At 46.5% G+C, this 21,139-nt stretch overlaps 1 protein-coding gene across 2 annotated transcripts; it reads right to left on the bottom strand.

Annotated features, from left to right (window-relative positions):
* Positions 1-6,155: 6,155 nt before the first annotated feature.
* LOC146768856 (uncharacterized) lies at positions 6,156-20,903 on the bottom strand. 2 transcript variants are annotated; one of them, XM_085560735.1, is made up of 2 exons: positions 19,902-20,903; positions 6,156-13,329 (listed from the first exon to the last, which is right to left on the bottom strand). In XM_085560735.1, exon 2 carries the CDS (start codon positions 13,313-13,315, stop codon positions 12,878-12,880), a length of 438 nt encoding a protein of 145 aa, XP_085416861.1. In that variant the 5' UTR covers positions 13,316-13,329; positions 19,902-20,903; the 3' UTR covers positions 6,156-12,877. The 2 variants fall into 2 exon arrangements, with proteins under 2 accessions (XP_085416861.1, XP_085416855.1); XM_085560729.1 differs by having other exon boundaries at positions 19,920-20,903.
* Positions 20,904-21,139: the final 236 nt, after the last annotated feature.

Here is a 21,139-nt window from a genome sequence, read left to right as displayed (position 1 = left end):
CACCCTAAATCCCTCCTGCACAGCCCCAGCTGCTCCCTGGTGCTGTCCCTGTGCCGTGATTTGGAGGCCTTTCCCCACCTAACTGCTTCTGGGATCCTTCTGAAGAGCAGAGGGTTGTTATTAATGGTGATCTCCCCCAGACATTTCCCTTCAGAGGAGTCTCAGTGCACTTGATCCCCTTTTCTCCCAATATTCCATTGTTTCCCTGCATCATCTGCAAGAAACAAACTTTGCACTTTGGGTGCCTTGCCCTGCCCAGGCTGGGTTTTCTTTCTAACTGAGGAAACCCTGTGGAATTGCTTCTTTCTTGTGGAACAGTTCTTCCATCTTTTGGGGTCTCTGACTGCTGAGTGGGTCAACCCTTGGGAATTTTGGCTTTCTGAGAGATCCCAAGGCTTCATTTAGTGTTTTGTCACCTCTTGTGACACTTTGGGTTTGTCTGAGCCCATCTTTTCCCACGGATCCCAGAACAGCTGATCTGCTGCAGCGTTGGCTGTGTCCACAGGGATCCTGACAGGTGCCCCAAAATATCCAGATCTGCCAAAAACCTGTTGGAATATTGCAGTAACTCCATGCTGAAGGTCAGAGAGCACAGCAGGGTGCACTGTCCTCAATTCCTGCTGGAGCTGCCCTGGCCCAGCCCTAGCCTGGTGCTGTCCCTTGGAGCTGCAGCCCCTGAGGGGTCTCCTCAGGCTCCTCCAGCTGCACATTCCAAGTGCCCTCAGCTGCTCCTCCTGTGACCTTTCCCCATCCTTTGGACCCTCTCTAAGAGCTTTGGCTCTAACATTGCAGCTCCACGTGGCAAACAGCCCAATGTCCCACCTGTGAGTGTGTGGGGACAGCTCAGGGAAAATTTCCACAACCTTTTCCCCCTGGCTTTGATCCAAGGACCTTTTTTTGGCTCTGAGTGTCCAGGGACTGGGAGGTGATGATGCTGTCGAGGCAGGACGGGAATGAGAAGACTGATTCAGAAGGCTGCTGAGAATAAAACTACAATTTATTCAAAATATACTGCTCTCTTATACATAGCTCCATGAGGACCAACTCCATTTGTTCTGAAGTGGAAACAACCGACAGCATTGGTGTACAGTGCTTGACACACAGTGATAGAACTTAACTACAAACAATGTGAACAACAAGAGAGATAAAGAATTATTTACATTCTTCTCCAGCTCTTCCCCAGGCTTCTTCCTGGCCAGAAACTCTCAGTTTCTCTCTTTGACTGAATCTGAGACCCACAAGGTGGCACAAACCAAGTCACTCCCCAGGTTGGCTTTGGCTTTGAAGCTGCTTTGTCTTGGCTGCTGGAGCAATTCCAGCGTGTCTGGGCTCAGCTGGACCTTGCCTGGATCACCTTGGGCTAACCCCAGCTGACCACAGGAATTCCTGGCAGCTGTCCCAGGTTGTCCCATGGCAGTGAGCTCCTCGAGTGCTCCTGCAGAGGGAGGGTTTGTTGGGGCACAAATGGGTGATTAGGCTTTTATCCACGTGGATTTCTGTCGGGCAGCCGTTCCTGCTGGATCAGAGGGAGCTCCTGGAAATGTCCACGTGTCCCAGCATCCCTGCAAGGCTGTCCCAGTCTGTCCCATCTCCTGGAAATGTCCACGTGTCCCAGCACCCCTGCAAGGCTGTCCCAGTCTGTCCCATCTCCTGGAAATGTCCACGTGTCCCAGGGATCTCCTGGAACTGTCCACGTGTCCCAGCACCCCTGCAAGGCTGTCCCAGTCTGTCCCGAGGCTGGGATGTGGCTGTCACATGAAGCAGGATGGATGTGGCTGCTTCCTGTAGATGCCATGGAGCACAGATGGGTGACTCTCCTTTTGGATTATCCTTTTTTTTTTTCCCCTGGACTTCCTCCTGCTGCTCGGCTGTGCTCCCCAGTGCCTCAGCTTCCAACCGTGTGGCCCTTCCACAGTCCTCCAGCTCTTTTTATCTGCCCTGACTCGTTTCTCTGGCCTAAATTTGGGCTCATTTCCCAGCCTGGAGCTCCTTGTTGATGTGGAGGGGCTGAGAGACAAACACCAACAAATGGCAGCTCCTGACAGGGGAGTTGGAGGCAAAGAAATGAGTCTGGGCCTTGTGTTTGGGCTCTGAACCAGCTCTGTTATTCTGCTTTTCTCACACAGATGATCATTAGTGTGTTCCCTCTTCCTCCCATGCCTCCACCTCTCCCAGCTGGGCCCTGCAGGAAGAAATTCCAAGGAATAACTTCCCAGGGACAGAGCTTTGAGTGATGTCTCCTGGCTCTCCATTCCTTCTCCCACTCCTCAGTGCGCTCCAGCTCGCCTGCTCGCTCAGAAAAGCTTTTATCCCAAAATCCCAAATCATCCAGCTTGGGAGAGACCTCCAGGATCATTCAGTCCCACCATAATCACCCCTAAATTATGTCCCCAAATGCTTTTGGCCCCTGGTTGCAGAAAACTGTCAGGACTGAGGATTTGAAAGTGGGGAAAATGTTCCCATTTAAAATGTTCCCATCTAAAAATGTGTTGGGTCACCCATTACAGACGTGCTCCAAGAGCTGGAGGAAAAATAAATGTTTGTGGTTTTTTTTCCCCAGGAAGATGAGACTTAGAAAAGCCTCAGGAGTCATTAGTCAGTGAGACATGATGGAAATTCAAGTGATTTGCATTCCAGCTCGAGCAGAGGGACATCTGTGACATCTCCCTCAACATCTGCCTCTGCCTCTTGTCCCTGTGCAAAGATCCTTTAATTAGTTTTTCCCACATTTTAGAGAAAATCTCCACACACACAGAGATTCCTGAGTGGGACCAGAGCTTGGCTTTGCTCCCCTGCAATGCTCCAGTGCTCTGGGACAATGTTCTTGTCCCCCCAGGAGCTCCTGCTGGCAAACCCAATAAAACAATGAGGATTTCAAACCCTGCTGAGGAGCTGGGATGTTTTTCCAAGGGCTCTTGACTAAGGTGCTGCTGTTGGGTAACATCCTCCCATTAAGTTGAGTCAGATGTTCAAGGAATTGCTTGTCATCCCAAATTACCAGTTGAGTCACAGCTGCATGAGCCACAATATTTTTCTTCCCCACGAAGGGGTTACGGGGTTTTGTGGAAAACATGGGCTGTAATTATCCTGCACAGCAGCAAAGGGGGACTGGAGGAAAGGCAAGGACTCCTCTTGGAGGGGTTTCTGTAAAATCCCAAAGTTCCTGGGATGTCAGACTCAGCTTTTTCCTGCCCACAGGTTTCCATGATGTTAAAAGGGGCCGGGGAGAAAAGTTTTGCCAGGCCTCAACCTCCCAGAGGGAAATGGGAAGGGATTTGACAAAGCTTTCCCAGGAAAAGGAGGTTGTTCTAGTTTTCCCTTTGTTTTTTGGGAACCTGGCAGCAAACTCTTCCTCTTTCCTAGTGCTTGTTTCTATGAAATCTTTCATGGGGGCTTCCCCCTTGCCTTCCCAAGGGATTCAAACCAGGAAGGACAATTCCTGTGGCACAAATTGATTCCTTGGGATAATTGCTGGTGCTAAATGGATGGGGAGCAGGGGATTGGAGTTGTCCAGCCTGGAGGAGAGAAAGTTCTGGGGAGATTTTAGAGCTTTCCCAAGGCCTGGAGGGGCTCCAGGAGAGCTGGAGAGGGACAAGGATGGAGGGACAGGAGCCAGGGAATGGCTCCCACTGCCAGAGGGCAGGGCTGGATGGGAGATTGGGAATTGGGAATTGTTCCCTGGCAGGGTGGGCAGGGCTGGCATGGAATTCCCAGATTCCCCTGGATCCCTGGCAGTGCCCAGGTTGGACACTGGGGCTGGAGCAGCCTGGGGGATGGAACAAGATGAGTTTTAAGGTCCTTCCAACCCAAAGCATTCCATAATTTTGTGACCCTCCGGTCCCATTCCTGCTCCCGTGGGCTCTGTGTGGCAGGGAGGGCAGGACACGCCTTTGGTGCAGCATTTCTGAGAGAGAGAGGGAAGATTTCTGTCTGGAATGAGATTTGAGCCACTCCAGTCCAGACCTCAGATCTGGGCCTTGTGAGGCCTTTCAGCCTATGGCACAGTTAGAAATTAAGAGTTTGTGACACAGTTAGAAATTAAGAGTTTGTGGCACAGAAATTAAGAGCTTGTGGCACAGTTAGAAATTAAGAGTTTGTGGCACAGTTAAAATTAAGAGTTCATGGCATAGTTAGAAATTAAGAGTTTGTGGCAGAGTTAGAAATTAAGAGTTCATGGCATAGTTAGAAATTAAGAGTTTGTGGCAGAGTTAGAAATTAAGAGTTTGTGGCACAGTTATAAACTAAGAGTTTGTGCACAGTTAGAAATTAAGAGTTTGTGGCACAGTTAGAAATTAAGAGTTCATGGCACGGTTAGAAAGTAAGAGTTTGTGGCACAGTTATAAATTAAGAGTTTGTGGCACAGTTAGAAATTAAGAGTTTGTGCACAGTTAGAAATTAAGAGTTTGTGGCACAGTTAGAAATTCTGTTAAGGTGTGATGGGAAGCACTGGGCTGTCTGGGTGTGAAGGAGTACAGGTTTATAATGTGAAGTTTAGGCCACCTTAAGACAAAGACAAACAATGTTAGTTTGCCAATGAGAGTGCCTTTGTAAACTGTAAACTATATAGAAGTGTATATAAAGTGCCATCTTCTCACTAATAAACAGAACGTTTAATTAACCATATTGGTTGGCCATGTGTTTGTCCAGCTTTCCTGTTTTATGAGGAGCCTGGTTTCACACCTTTCCATGGAACCAGGTGGGCACAGTGCCCAGAACCCACCCACTGCTGGCACCAAACCCAGGGAGGCAGCAGGGCCACGGCTCTGAGCCCTTCAGGTCCGGGCTTGTTCTCCTTCCTGTGAACCCAGATGTGAAAAATCCATATTTTATGGTTGGCTTTTCGCAAATGTTACAATGAATATTATATGTATAACCTTAAAAAGTTATACCATATTCATTCTCTCAAATAGTATATTAAATATAGTTTTAAATTACAGTGTAATGTTAAAATAGAAACTATACTGTGTAAAGAGTTTTTTTTTTTTTAAGAATGAGATACTCACTTCAAAGAATAAATCTTCCAAAAATAAAGAATTCATGGTTTTCTTATCAGAAGAAACTAATTTCTTCAGGCGTTACTCAAACATAAAAACACCATGGAGATTAAAGGAAACAGCTGACATACAACAGACAGAGTTCTTGTTTTAAATAGAATGTATAAATAACCATTAAAAAAATATATGAATATACAACAAGCTATTGCTTTTAAAGTTATTCCTTTGTTCACAAGGTATGCTTTTCACGACTTAGTGTCTGAGAGCATCTGGACATCCATAATTCTTTATTTTTTATTGTCTTATAATTGTCCTCACTCTAAATTTTATTACTCTAATTGTATCGCTATTTTTATAATCATTTTATTATTATTAAACTTTTAAAAATTTGAAAAACCAAGTGGTTGGCTGTCAGAATCTGAGTTATTGATGGTTCCAGGATTGTAGAAAGTCTCTGTCTGTCAGCCCTGCAGCCAAAGAAGAAATTGCAATTAATCTGTGCTGGTTTCCAGGTTGTTTATTCTGTTGATCTCTCACATGTTCTGCTGCCCTGCCCAGCTCTGTCCTGCAGGGCAGCGTGTGGGGCTCTGCCCTCAGTGGGATGTGACAAACATTCAATGCCAGAAACTCCCTGGGCTGCATTTACAAGAACGTGCCAATATCTGTCACCTACGTTGGACAGTGTGTCCCCAGCCTGAACCAACAGAAAAATGCCAACACCACAGTGAGACATGGAGGGCATGAAGAAGGAGAAAAAGGACAAGGCACACCCAATTTCCTCCAGCTTGTCCCCTTTGGACCCCTCATCTAGAATCCTAAAATTTTACCTTTGCACCCGTGCCACACTTAATTATTACTTCTATCAAACACTCAGAGCTGGTAATTGATCCTGTAAGATTGCAAACTCTTTTCCATGGGCAGAGATCACAGCCAGTGTCTCTGGGGGCTCTGTCCAGGGGGTTCCTGACCCCTGCCAGGGTCCCAGGGCAGCCAGGGGGATGCTCTGGATTCCCAGTTGGTGTTTTTCACACCAGTGGAGCGCTGGGGTTCGTGCTGCTCTGGCTGGAGCTGTCCCTGTCCCCAGAGGGGTCAGCAGGGCAGGGCAGGGCAGAGTCACTGGGCCGTGGGGTGAGCAGAGCTGTGGCTCAGGAGGAGCCCAGGGCTGTGCAATCCCTGCCTGTCCCCTGGGCACAGAGCCACCGCGAGGAGTCCTTTCCTCATGCTGATTTCAGATTCCTTTCCTCCTTCTGATTTCACAGCACTCCCAATCCAGCAGCACCGCCTGGGAGGAGCAGCTGAGGGAGCTGGGAAGGGGCTGAGCCTGGAGAAAAGAAAGTTCTGGGTGGATCTCATTGCTCTGCACAGCTCCTGCCAGGAGGAGCAGGGAATAAAATGAGAGGAAAAGGCCACAAATTGCACCAGGGGAGGCTCAGGTTGGAGATCGGGAAAGAAAAATCCCCTTCATTGTGATGAGCTGCCCAGGGAGGTCTGGAGTCACTGGGAGGATTTACACCAGACCCTGATGTGGCCCTTGGGATTTGGGTGATGCTGGGTGACTATGGAAGACTCTTGGTGATTCTGGGATTCTGTGACTCTGGGATTTTGCTTTAGCCACAAAGGACCATCCCTGGTGTCCCCCTCCAGCAGGAATTGAGGACAGTGCACCCTGCTGTGCTCTCTGACCTTCAGCCATGGAATTATTGGAATATTCAGACAGGTTTTTGGCAGATCTGAATATTTTGGGCACAGCAAACGCTGCAGCAGATCTGCTGTTCCTCTGCACCCAGATCCCAAGGGTTCAGAGGGAGTCTGGGGGTGGCCTTGGGGACAGGGTTTGGGGTGGCACTGGGTGATCCTGAAGGGCTCTTCCCACCTTGATCCTTCTGGGATATTTAGTGGAGCAATTGCTGCTTCAAGACAATGTGGAATTACATGCAGGATTAAGATGCCAGGACAATGAAATCATTCCTGCCCCTCTCTGCTCTTTCCTTTTCCCTTCCCTCCTCTTTCCTTCATTTCTCATTCCCTGCTACTTCCCTGATGGTCAAAAACAAACAGATGTTTTTGCTGAGGAATCTCAAGCTGAGAAAAGCTGGTTATTTTTCTTTTCCTATTCACATCTCAGTTCTGAAGAATGAAATATGTGGATTCTTCTGAAACTCCCTTGGTTTAGATCTCTCTCTGCCACAAAAATTCTCATTTCAATGATTTCCACACACGGGGGAATCACAGCACAGGTTTGTCTCTCTACTGAATCTTTATCTTCTGTCTTTTTTGTTTTTATAGTCTTGATTCTCTCAGAAATCCACAAGGAACACAGTAATGAACACCACTATGTCAATTGGGAGCCACTTCCAAAAAAAAAAATATAAAAGGAAGAAAATGTTCAATGAACTAGGACAAACTTAAAAAATACCACTTGGCATCACTCAGCATGGGAAATCACTGAATTTCACTAATTAATGGCATGGGGAAGGAAAATTTGCTATGATGAGGTGCCAGATTTTATTCTGAGAGACTGAATTCATGCCTTAAAACCTGAACCAACCAGTAATTGCTGGGAACTTCCCTTCCAGGAGATTTCTCCCACCTGCCCCTGAGAACTTCTTGCAGACTGCTGGAAGTGAAGTGCTTGGGGCTGGGGAACCACTGAGCTGGCACCAGGCTTTAGGGGGAAAATTTGAATTTCCCATTTTCATCAGATTTGAATGTGTCTGCAGTGGGAAAGGCATGTGGAATTCTTCAACCTTATTCAATTCCCTGCTCAGGAGCAGATCCTCCCTTGGAATCAAAGACAACCTTGATCGATGGAGTTCATGTTCCAGCCTTCTCTTTGTTGAAATTTGGGGAATTTACCCCCAAGCCTGGTCTCATGGCTCCCATAGCAGGAATTTGTCACAAGGGTGGGGAAATTGGATTTTTGGCCCATTTTTTATAAGTTATCTGTCCCTGATCCAAGCAGAGCACAGATGCACCTGGTCATGGGATACACCTGAAATGAAACATTTGGATTTCAAATTCTCTCTTTTTTTAGAGTTCTTTCAATATGTGCTTTTATCCTTAATAAAGGATACCAGGAGCAGAACCTGATAATCCTGCTGGAATTACTGATTTTGCAAAGAGCACATTTAAAGACCTGCTGATGGCCTGAAGTCCCCCCCAAAAAAGTCAATCATGGACCTCACTATTAAAGAACTGGATGTAAAGTGTGGGATTATTCCCACTCAGGATATTCGTGACTAATATTTATTCCCATTCAGGATATTCATGATTAATATTTATTCCCACTCAGGATATTTGTGATTATTATTTATTCCCACTCAGGATATTAATGATTAATATGTATTCCCACTCAGGATATTCATTGTTATTATTTATTCCCACTCAGGATATTTGTGATTAATATTTATTCCCACTCAGGATATTTGTGATTATTATTTATTTCCACTCAGGATATTCGTGGTTATTATTTATTCCCACTCAGGATACTCATGATTCTGTGATCTGATTCTCCTCTGCCCCAGCCCTACAGCAGCGACACAAACCAACCCAAGCACCACATTCACCACCTCCCCCTGCACAAAGTCCCTGTTAATGGAGCAATTAGGGGGGCAATTATCACTTACATCCCAATTACCCCCTTCAGGGGTCATTATGTCATTACCTTCCCAGTCATTTGGGATTCGAGCTAAAAACCATCACAAAAACATTTATTTCACACACATTTTCACATTTATTTTAAAATGCCAAATAAAACATCGTGAAATTCAGAACATAATGAAATACGCAGTGACATTAGGATGGGGTTTTTTTACTGCTGTATAATATTACAGCTAAAATTAAGTTTGAAATTTAATATTTTATTTTTATCTAAATTAAATGTTTTGTAAGTTGGGGGTTTTTTTCCAAAACCAACTCTCCACAGGGAATTTGGTTCTCTCCCAGACTTACACAAAGTGACAAAGATTAGGATTCTTTTTCTAACCATCACCATCCCAAATTTAAATAATCTCTTTTCCTTCCTGCTGACTGATGAATTCCTGAGCATGAGCTGAAGTCCCACACAAAAGTTGTATTTCTGGTGTCAAAAATACTTTCCAAAAGCGGGTAGTTTTAGCTCTGCTGGAACCAAGAGAGAAAAACTTGCCCAAATCAAAGATGGCCTCAGGATGGAAACAGAAAAAGGAGGGAAATTGAGAAAATAGAGTAAGACAATAATTAAATTAAGAGCCTTCTGCTCCTCAGAACAGAGTCAGTACAAGAGCTGGTGGTTTCCTGCTCAGCCAGGGAGAGATTTTGTGCAAACTGATGGACTTTGGGCTTGAGCTTTAGGAATTCTCAGCCAAGGCTGAGTTTATCCCACTTCCCTCATGGCTTCTGCCTCATCCCAGCCACCATTCCGGGTGGAAATAGGAACATTCCTCGCCTGGACTCTGTAGGATCGGGATTTCTTTAGGAGTTGGAGCTTTTATCAGCGTGGCTGAAATGGTGGAGGCATGGCTGCATCTCCCTGGGGTGGGGAGGGAAAAGCCAGGAGGAAAAACTCCAAGGGGCTGGGGCAGAGTGGTCGGGAAGGGACAAAGCCACCAACCTGATCCTGAGTGGTCAGAGTTTGATTTTCCCCTCTCTTTTTGGGATGTGGAACCCCCAGAGCAGAGGGAAGGACCCACCTCAGCTGGAGCTGGTGAAGGAGCGAGCAGGAGCGGGCTCATTGCCGAGGGAGTATCAGAGCTCTGTCACCCCTCGGCAGGGAAGCTGCTTTTGGAAGCTCAGTTTGTCCTTCACTGTGGAATTCATCTTCCAGCCTGGTACTTCCTTGCAGCAGCCACTGGTGCAGGAGGTGAAATCCCTGCCCAAAATCTGGAGGTGATGATGGAAGCTGAAACCATGGAATGAGGCACCTCTGAAACCTTGGTCTCGCCATGGAATGAGGCACCTAGGAAACCTGGGTCTCACCATGGAATGAGGCACCTAGGAAACCTGGGTCTCACCACGGAATGAGGCACCTCCAAAACCCAAATCTCACCATGGAATGAGGCACCTCTGAAACCTGGATCTCAGCATGGAATGAGGCACCTCCAAAACCCAGATCTCACCATGGAATGAGGCACCTCTGAAACCTGGATCTCACCATGGAATGAGGCTCCTCCAAAACCTGGATCTCACCATGAAATGAGGCACCACCAAACCCGAAATCTCAGTATGGAATGGGCACCTCCAAAACCTGGGTCTCACCATGGAAAGAGAAACCTCCAAAACCTGGATCTCACCATGGAATGAGGCACCACCAAACCCCAAATCTCAGTATGGAATGGGGCACCTCTAAAACCTGGATCTCAGCGTGGAATGAGGCACCTCTGAAAGCTGGGTCTCACCATGGAATGAGGCACCACCAAACCCCAAATCTCAGTCTGGAATGGGGCACCTCTAAAACCTGGATCTCAGTGTGGAATGAGGCACCTCTGAAAGCTGGGTCTCACCATGGAATGAGGCACCACCAAACCCCAAATCTCAGTCTGGAATGGGGCACCTCCAAAATCTGGATCTCACCATGGAATGAGGTACCTCCAAAACCTGACCGTGGAATGAGCCACCTCCAAAACCTGGATCTCAGCATGGAATGAGGCACCACTGAAATCTGGATCTGAGCATGGAATGAGCCACCTCCAAAACCTGGATCTCAGCATGGAATGAGGCACCACTGAAATCTGGATCTGAGCATGGAATGAGGCACCTCCGAAACTTGACCATGGAATGAGGCACCACCAGCTCTGCTTCCCGATGCTGTTGCATGGAAGAACAGAGAAGCTGGGTGTGCAAAGCAGGACTTCTCAGAGGTGTTGGAAGTCAGGCTGGAATCTCCTCTCGCTGCTGGCACGGCAGAAATTGGATCCAATTTTGGATGGTGCCACCTTTCCCCTTCTGGAAAACAGCCCCACTGGGGAGAAGGAGCAAACCTGGAAGCTGCAAATGTTAAACATCTCCCATTTTCCAGCTGAGCAGCAGCAGTGGGAATGTGGCTGCTGGGAGCTGAAGTTGTGGACACCTCAGGGAAGCCAAAGGAACAGGATCCAAAACCAACTCCAATCCCTAACTGGCCCCTGCTGAGCCAGTGGCTGGGAATATGCACCTGTCCAAAAAAGGAGAGCTCTGCTGGAAAGCTGAACCTCTGGAATTCCAAGCCAAGAGAGTGGTTTGGATTTCAGCTTGGATATCAGCTGGGAGTAGCAGCTTGGAACAGTTCTGAGGAGATCAGGCTCTTAAAATTCCCTTTAAGGACGTGGCCCACATGGAATAAATCAATTCCAGGCGGTTGGATTGGCCCAAACAGTGGCAAAATCCCATAATAGCAACACTTTATCATGGCAGAACAGGATACAGGAAAAGCAGGGAGAGAAAAACATCACAGTAGCAAAATGTGAAGTTCCAGACAGTAAAAACCTGTGGGAGGAGAATTAGGAAATAACGCTCCCTATAAAATTGTTGGGAATTTTTTTCCTGTCAGTAACAACAAGCAAACACACAAAGGAACATAAAGGAGGCCGAGAGGAACCCCCAACATTCAGACTCACAATTTTATAGGATTTCACAGGATTTTTACTCCTATAACCAAATGCCTCAAGGTTCTCACAGTATCTGCCCCACCGGTCTCCAACCATTTGGATTTGCAGACTCCAGAGCTTTTGCCGATGAATTCTTGGACCAAGTGCAGCAAGCTGGAACCCTCTGCCAGCATTTGCCTCTGCCCACCTCCCATCCTCGATTCCAGGACTGCAGGGCACAACTGAGCACCCCTGAGCCCCGTGGGGACTGCAGAAGACACCCCAAAACTGCAACACCTCCCCTTGGTTCCTGTGTCCACCCTGGGGAGCAGCAGCAGCTCTGTGGGATTCCCTGAGGAGAGGGGTGGCACTAAACCCTGACGGAATTGTTTGGGATTGTTGGCACGGCAGTGTCACATCCCCAAGGGCTCCAGCTGAGAATTGGCAGCCCTGAGGCTGCCCAGGGGGGCTCTGGGAGGGACATCAGGAGCATGGGATGGGTTGGGTTGGATTGGAAGCACCTTGAAGATCATCCCATTCCTACCCCTGCTATGACAGGGACAGCTCCCACTGTCCCAGTGTCCAACCTGGTCTTGGGCACTGCCAGGGATCCAGGGGCAGCTTTTTGGGAATTCCATCCCAGCCCCTGCCCACCCTGCCAGGCAACAATTCCCAATTCCCAAAATCCCACCCAGCCCTGCCCTGTGGCAGTGGGAGCCATCCCTGGGTCCTGTCTCCAAGCCCTTGGGAATGGGATGATCCTGGCCCTCCTCATTTTCCTGGTTTAGGGCAGCCAAGTGTGGAAGAGCTGCTGAGAAATGCACGACCACTGTCCAAAACCTGCTGCAGGCCAAACAAGTCCAAGTGCAGCACGTGCCTCCAGACCCTTGGAATAAGCTTCATTCCTTGTGGGATGGCTGGACACAGATCTCGGACCTTTCCCAGCTGGAGGCTGGACACGGAGGCTGCTCCTGCTGGCACAGTCACAGCCAGGGCTCACTGGCAGCTCTGAGCTCCCAAATAAATTAGGGAATAAAGAATACCAGGAAGCAGGCACAGACACATTGTCCCACATTGTCCCGGCCCTGCTGGAGGCAACAGCAAAAGAAGGCTGATCCCTTCTCCTGAGAGCCAAGCCAGGAAAACACGATAGGAACAGCCACAGAAGAGCAGCCAAGAGGGAATTCATCTCCAGTCCCTCATCCAAAGGCCTGCAGCTGGAATAAATAACACAAGTTTCCCTCTAGTGCCTTCACAGCTGCACGTGGGAAGCTCCACAAGGAGGAGAATGACCCCTGGGTAGGCTGAACAGAAGGAAAATGAAAAAAAAAAAAAACATTTTCACACATCCCTGAGGACCGAGTTTGTGCTCAGCCCCTCAGCCCCAGGGTGGTTTGTGCCGTCCTGCCGCTGCAGGTCCAGGAAGGCAGCGCTGTTGATGATGACAAAGGTGTCCTTGGTGTCCTTGGTGTCCCTGCTGTGGCCCTGGGGCAGCTCCAGCTGGCCCCGGGGTGGGCTCAGCTTCCCCGAGTACAGGTAGTCCATGTAGTTCTCGGGCTTGCTGGAGACGATGTTGGTGAGCATCATGACAAAGAGGAGGAAGCCGAAGAAGCCGACGATGATGAGGATGTAGAAGGAGGCCATGATCTCCTCCTGCAGCTCCAGGGCGGGGTTGCTGTAGTTGTTGAACCGAAGGGCCTTCTTCTGTTCCATGTGCAGCAAATTGGTCAGCACCGAGCTGCTGTTGGTGTGGTTGCTCAAAGCCATCGCAGCTTCCATCCCAGAGGCCAAATCTGAACAAAACAAAGCAAAAAAGTACGGATTAGCTGAGCCCAGGGTCTTACACCATTCCCTGTCCTCTGCTCTGGAATTCCTGCATTTGGAAAGTTCAGCTGGAGGAGCCTGAGCTCAGCTGAGCAGCAGCTCCAGTCTCTCCTCCCTGGGACAGGGGCAGGATCCTGGCTGGAGCTGGGCCAGGAAGGATTTAGGTTGGATTTTAGGGAAAAGTTCTTCTCCAGAGGTGCTGGCACTGCCCAGGGAATGGGCACGGCCCCGAGGCTGCCAGAGCTCCAGGAGCCTTTGGCCAGCGCTGCCAGGGATGCCCAGGGTGGGGTTGGTGGGGTCTGGGCAGGGCAGGGCTGGCACTGGGGGATCCCTGTGGGTTTATTCCCACTCAGGATATTCCATAGTTCAATTCCCACTCAGGGTATCCCATGGTTCAGTTCCCACTCAGGATATTCCATGGTTCAGTTCCCACTCAGGATATTCCATGGTTCAGTTCCCACTCAGGGTATCCCACGGCTCAATTCCCACTCAGGGTATCCCACGGTTCAGTTCCCACTCAGGGTATCCCACGGCTCAATTCCCACTCAGGGTATCCCACGGTTCAGTTCCCACTCAGGATATCCCATCTCTCCATCCCCCAGCTGCACATCTGCCAGGCAGAGCTCCACAGTGAAGGCAGTGGCAAGCTGGGGCAGGAATTCAGGGAATGCAAAGCTGTGCTGCCTGCCTGGCAAATGGGCACGGGCACACAGGGCTCCCCCAGGCTGCTTCTGCCCTGCTGCTGGGGCAGCTCCAGAGCCAAAACTTGGGAATAACCCTGCCAATTCCAGGGATTAGCTCAAATAAAAGGAACCTCACCAAGAGGAGAGGAAATCAATACTGGGATTGTCACAGAATCATGGAATGGTTTGGGTTGGAAGGGAGCTCAAATCCCACCCAGTGCCACCCCTGCCATGGCAGGGACACCTCCCACTGTCCCAGCTGCTCCAGCCCCAGTGTCCAACCTGGCCTTGGGCACTGCCAGGGATTCAGGGCAGCCCCAGCTGCTCTGGGCAAACCATTGCCTCTAAGCAAACCACAAAATCCTGCCATTCTGAAAAATCTAAAGATGAAAAGAATTTTTGCTCCATCTCCCAATCCCACACCCAAAAATAAGCTTTTGGCAGCAACAACTTCCCAATTTTGACAGAAACCCATGGATCAATTTTAGCTCTCTGAAATGCCTTTTTTGAGAAGAACGTGACAATCTTAGGAAAGCTTTGTGCCAATCTGCCCATGAGGGCTTTAAATCAGATGCAAGAGTTTCATCCCAAACATGGAATTTTTGTGAATTTCAGGTCATCTCCTGCTGCTCAGGCCCTGGCACAGGTGCCCAGAGCAGCTGGGGCTGCCCCTGGATCCCTGGCAGTGCCCAAGGCCAGGTTGGACACTGGGGCTGGAGCAGCCTGGGGCAGTGGGAGGTGTCCCTGCCATGGCAGGGGTGGCACTGGGTGGGCTCTGAAGTGTCTCCCAACAGAACCATTCCACCATTCCTTGTCTCAGTTTTCATCCTGTTTTATTCATCAAGGCCCTCTAAAAATGAGGGAACAACCCCACCTCTTACAGCCCGAGCTCTGGTGCTTTCCATCACCTGAGGGGTTGACGATGCCTGCAATTTCCTACAAGAACATATTTAAAAAGCGAGCTTGGGCATTTTTAAAGTGAGCTTGGGTGTTTTTAAAGCAAGTTTGAGCCATTTTTAAAGCAAGTTTGAGCCATTTTTAAAGCGAGTTTAAAACAGTGCATTCTCATTTAAAAATTTAAATTCATGTGAATAAGAGAATTAAAATTAAAAAAAAAAAAGTGAAAAAATAAGGAGACTAAAAAGAGTCGATCTTCCTGCCAGTGTCCCCTGAGGTATTTGGATAATCCTTGGAAGAAAGAGCACCTGACCCCCGGGTCAGGCCAGCTGGCATCCCTGCCTGGCACCTTCCTTCCCTTGGAAATTGTGGATGCTCCGAGGATGTTCAGCACTCCTGACTCAGGGAATTCACAGAATCCCAGAATAATGAGGTTGGAAGAGACCTCTAAGATCATCAAGTCCAACGCATGCCCTAACACCTCAACTATAGCACCAAGTGCCATGTCCAGTCTTTTTTTAAACCCACCCAGAGATGGTGATTCCACCACCTCCCTGGGAAGACAATTCCAGTATTTTATAATTCTTTCAGTGAAAATTTTTTTCCTAATATCCAACCTGAACCTTCCTGACGTAGCTGGGGCTGTGTCCTCTGGTTCTGTCAGTGCTGCAGGTGGGAGAGACCGACCCCACCTTCTGCACCTCCCTTCACCTCTGAGCCTCAGCCCCAGCGGTGCCCCCGGGCATCCCGGCGGGTCAGGGATGCCCATTCCCTGCTCCTGGCTGTGCTCATCCCGCCTGGCATCTCCTCCTGCTGCCCACCAAACCCAGCTCAGCCCGTGCCACCCCGCATTGAGGAGATTTTACAGAATTCCAGCAGCTCTGGGGGTGTGGGAGCAGCGGCTCAGGTGTGGCGTGGAGCTGAAGGGGAATTTTTTTGTCTCTATAGGAAAACAGAAAGTCAAATTCCCTTCCACATTCCAATGGATTATAAAACCCGTGGATTATTAAACACCTCCCTCGGCCCTAGCACAATCTGGCTTCTTAAAATTCATGAATCATTTAAAAGGGACTTTAAAGATAATTTTGTTCTACCCATGGGCAGGGATACCTTCCACTGCCCCAGGCTGCTCCAACCTGCCTTGGGCACTGCCAGGAATCCAGGGGCAGCTTTTTGGGAATTCCATCCCAGCCCCGCCCACCCTGCCAGGAAACAATTCCCAGTTCCCAAAATATTCCCAAAATCCCATCCAGCCCTGCCCTGTGGCAGCGGGAGCCGTTCCCTGTCCTGTCCCCACACGCTCCTGGCAATGTTCTCTGCCAGGGACTCAATCCAAGATGCCGAGTGAAAATTCCCCTCTCAGAGGGCACAGCACAATAAATGGGATTTATTCCTCGGCTCAACCCTCAGCTGAAGGTTTTAGGCTGGAAATTTGGCTGAAAATCCATTGTTTTCCTGGTAAGATTTTCTCAGTTTCTGCCCCAAGCCCAGCTCTCCTTGCCCTGTCCATCCCGACTGTTCTGCTCCACAGGATTTATGGGCAGTACCAAAATTCAGGGATAAATCCCCAGTCCTTCCTCCTCCTGATGGAATTCCAAACTCCCTGCAACCCTACCTCAAAAAAACCACCACCAACCCCTCGCTCTGCCCACCCCAAAACCATTCCACCCCCAAAATTCTATTTATTTGCTGTCATATAAAGCTGAGACTGTGCTTTGGGTGCTCCTGGTTTTTATGGATGCTGCCCACCACTGCCTGGGACCTGGGACAGTGGGGATTTAAAATTGAATATAAAGCCAAGAGATCTGACTTTTCAGGTGCTCAGACTTTGCTTTCTAAGGGAAACAGGGTCTTCTACTCAGTGAGATGTTGGACAGGCACTTCAAATCTCAATATTAAAAAAAATGTCAATATAAAAACAAGTCAATATTTTAAAAGTCAATATATTAAAAATATTTTAAAATCCATATTTTAAACCCCGCAATATATAAAAAATCAGTATCTTAAAAAATCCCAGTATAAAAAAAATTCCCAATATATTTTAAAAATCTCAATATATTAAAAAAACTCCTCGATATATTAAAAAAATCTTAATATATTTTAAAAATCTCAATATATTAAAAAAACTCAATATATTAAAAAATCTCAATATACATTAGAAAGTAAATATTATAGATAACATATCTATTTTAAAAGTCAATAAATAATATACAAATAATAAAATAAATTATTTTTTAAATAGGGCAGAATCTGCCTTTAGAGACAACCAAGGAAGGATTTGTGGCTGCTCCTGGGCAACTCCAGGTGTCTGGGAAGGTGTAAACAGGCTTTGTACAAACAAATTGAGTTCTTTGCCCATGTGCAGCTCCCAGGCAGTGCTGGAAGAGCTGGAATCCCAGAAATCACGTTGGGAAAAGTCTCCAGGAGCAGCAGGTCCAAGCCCTGAGCCCCAGGTGCCACTGGAAGGGCCTGGGGGGATGTTTTGGTCCCCATGAAGTGCTGGGATGTCCAATGCTCCGATTTCCCCACTGCTGTGTTGATTAAATGGATGAGAAATCAGATTTCTCTCTTTCTTCTTTCTCTCTCACTTTCCTTATTTTCTTTGTCTTTCTTTATCTTTCCTATTTTTTTCTTTCTTTTCTCTCTCTCTCTTTCCTTATTTTCTCTTTCTCTCTTTCCTTGTTTTTTCTTTCTTTTTCTTCTTTCTTTCCCTTCTCTCTCTTTCCTTATTTTCTTTCCTTCTTTCTTTCTTTCCCTCTTTCGTCTTTCTCTTCTTTCTCTCTTTCCCTCTTTCTTTTCTTTCTCTCTCTCTTTCCTTATTTTCTCTCTCTCTTTCCTTCTTTCTCTTTTCTTCTTTCTTTCCTTCTTTCTTACCCTCTTTCTCTCCTTTCTTCTTTCCTTCTTTCTCTTTTCTTCTTTCCTTCTTTCTCTTTTCTTCTTTCTTTCCTTCTCTCTCTCCTTATTTTCTCTTTCTCTCTTTCCTTGTTTTTTCTTTCTTTTTCTTCTTTCTTTCCTTTCTCTCTCTTTCCTTATTTTCTTTCCTTCTTTCTCTCTTTCCCTCTTTCTTCTTTCTCTCTTTCCCTCTTTCTTCTTTCTCTTCTTTCTCTCTTTCCCTCTTTCTTTTCTTTCTCTCTCTCTTTCCTTATTTTCTCTCTCTCTTTCCTTATTTTCTCTCTCTCTTTCCCTCTTTCTTCTTTCTTTCCTTCTTTCTCTTTTCTTCTCTTTCCTTCTTTCTTACCCTCTTTCTCTCCTTTCTTCTTTCCTTTTTTCTCTTTTCTTCTTTCTTTCCTTTTTTCTTTCCCTCTTTCTCTCCTTTCTTCTTTCCTTCTTTCTCTTTTCTTCTTTCTTTCCTTCTCTCTCTCTCCTTATTTTCTCTTTTCTTCTTTCTCTCTTTCCCTCTTTCTTCTTTCTTCCCCTCTTTTCTTTTCTTCTTTCCTTCTCTCTCTCTTTCTTTTCTTCTTTCTTTCCCTCTTTCTCTCCTTTCTTCTTTCTTTCCTTCTCTCTCTCCTTATTTTCTCTCTCTGTTTTCTCTCTTCCCTTCCCAGCTCTGGCCCAGCCCTTTCCCCTCCCCTCCGCTCTGTTTTTGCCCAGCCCGAGCAGTGCTGGAGCCTTTTTGTATTTTCTGTGTGTGCAGGGCGAGGCCCCACGGGCACAGCTCCCACCGCGGGAGAGGAGCAGTGGCTGAGCCAGGAGGGGAATCCTGCAATTCCCAGAGAATCTGGGATTCCTGGAAGGAGCCCCTGGAGGAGGTTAATGTCCCTTCCAGCCCAGCACCATCTGCCCCAGAAATAGAGAAAAGTAAATACAATCCACGCACGCCTGGGGCTTGCATAGATTTCTCCTCCCCTACACAAACACATTCAAATGCAATCAAAATTCTTTAAAATGCGTTAAAATTTCTCCTCCTCCTACACGAACACACTAAAGCACATTAAAAATGCTTTAACAGTTTTAAATATTAAAACACATTAAAATTTCTCCTCCTCCTGCACAGACAAACACATTCAAATGCAAAAACAGAGCTACAAGTCTCTGTTATATTATATATATATATAGAGAGAGATATGTATATGGAATATATATACACATATATATGTATATATATTATATATAAAGAGAAATATACAGATATATATGGGATATATATATACACATATATGTATATACATATTTTATATATATATTTCTATATATACAAAGACATATGTATAGACATATTTTATGGGTATATTTTATATATGCAAAGACATATGTATAGACATATTTTATATAGATACATATTTATATAATTATATATATACAAAGGCATATATATTTATATACATATTTTATATATATACACACATATATATGTATATACACATTATATATAGAGATATATATATACAGGAGATATCTACACATAAACACATATATACAAACACATTTATATGTATAAACATACAATATATATTATATATAATATATGTACACATTATATGGTATGTATATATACATATACATACACACACATATATGTATATATACATATATATACATATATACACGTACATATACATATACACATATATATGTACATATATATACATATATACACATATATATACATATAAATATATATACACACAAATATAAATAAATATAAATATAAATATAAATATAAATATAAATATAAATATAAATATAAATATAAATATAAATATAAATATAAATATAAATATAAATATAAATATAAATATAAATATAAATATAAATATAAATATATTTACACCTAACGTCATATTTAACGAATTTTTATCAAACATTCCCAGCAACAAGAGAGTTAAACACACCTGATTTTCGGGGTGAAAGAACAATAAATCAATAACCGCCCCCAAACGAAGGAAAACCCGCGGTGAATAACGAAAGCAGCGCTCAGCTCCCACCAAGAAATGCGATTGCAGACGCCGGAGCTGCTTTACCTGCCCGGCGCTCCTCACCTGCGGCGCTGCCGCTGTCCCGTGTCCCTCTGTCCCTTGTCCCGCTGTCCCGTGTCCCTCTGTCCCGTGTCCCGCTGTCCGTGCGGATTTAACTATTTAAGGGGCGGAGGGGAGGAGTGGCCCGGCTGCTGCTGGGGATAATCGCAGCAGGGAGTGGCCGGGCAGGCGGGGACAGGATACCAACCTGGGAGGCTCCTGCTGCGGGAAAAAGGGACAAAAAAAAGGGAATAAAAGGGACAAACAGCGACAAAAAGGGACAAAAGGTGTCCCTTGTTCCAGCACAGCGGGAGGGTGGTGTGGCAAGCACATTTCTCTCCCTCTCGGGATTTTTCATAAAGGTGAACAGAGAAATGAAAGAGAAAACAATTTCTGTTTCTGCTCCTTGTTTTTCCCATGTGGAATGTGGTTGGAGAATTGTTTCCCTGGGGTGTTGCTTGGTTGGATTCTGGTGAGGATTGTTTGAGCCTGGTGGCCAATCCAATCCAATCCAATCCAATCCAATCCAATCCAATCCAATCCAATCCAATCCAACCCAATCCAACCCAATCCAATCCAATCCAATCCAATCCAATCCAATCCAATCCAATCCAATCCAACCCACCTGGGGCTGGGCTCTCGAGTTGGGTTAGAGTCAGAGAAAGTAGGATGTAGTTTTAGTATCCTCCTTTTATATAGTATATTGATGTATTTTAGCATAATTATAATAAAGAAATCATTCAGCCTTCTGAATTGAGTCGGACATTGTAATTTCTCCCCATTGGGTTCACCTGCATTTACAATAGGGTGGCAGCGGGGAGGACTCAGGGGTGTCAGCAGTGGGGAAACTGAGGCAGGAGTGCTGTTCTGGGAGGGAGTTTGTTGTTGGAATGAGAGGGGGTGGTGGGTCTGGGAGGGGATTTTTGGGTTTTATTGGTCATAAATCCCCAGAAATTGAGGGCGGGTTTAGTCTCAGGGGCTGTCAGAAGTGTCCTGGTGCTCCCTCGCTCTGCTGGGATGCACCAGAGAAATGACAGAATTGTGGAATTCCCTGAACTGGGAAGCAGCCATCAGGATCACAGAATCCAATTCCCAGAGCTGGAATGGGCCATCAGGATCACTGAATCTCCCTCTAAGGAATTCCCAGAGCTGGGAAGGAGCCATCAGGATCACTGAATCCAATTCCCAGAGCTGGGAAGGGCCATCAGGATCACTGAATCCCCCTCTAAGGAATTCCCAGAGCT

The sequence above is a fragment of the Lonchura striata genome, chromosome 1 (assembly GCF_050655825.1).
Source record: "Lonchura striata isolate lonStrDom1 chromosome 1, ASM5065582v1, whole genome shotgun sequence".
In the NCBI taxonomy this organism is placed as follows: domain Eukaryota; kingdom Metazoa; phylum Chordata; class Aves; order Passeriformes; family Estrildidae; genus Lonchura; species Lonchura striata.
This window is presented reverse-complemented; position numbering and strand designations above follow the sequence as displayed.

Coding starts and splice junctions, on each gene's coding strand:
- LOC146768856 (XM_085560735.1), bottom strand. CDS start 13,315: ATGGAAGCTGCGATGGCTTTGAGCAACCACACCAACAGCAGCTCGGTG.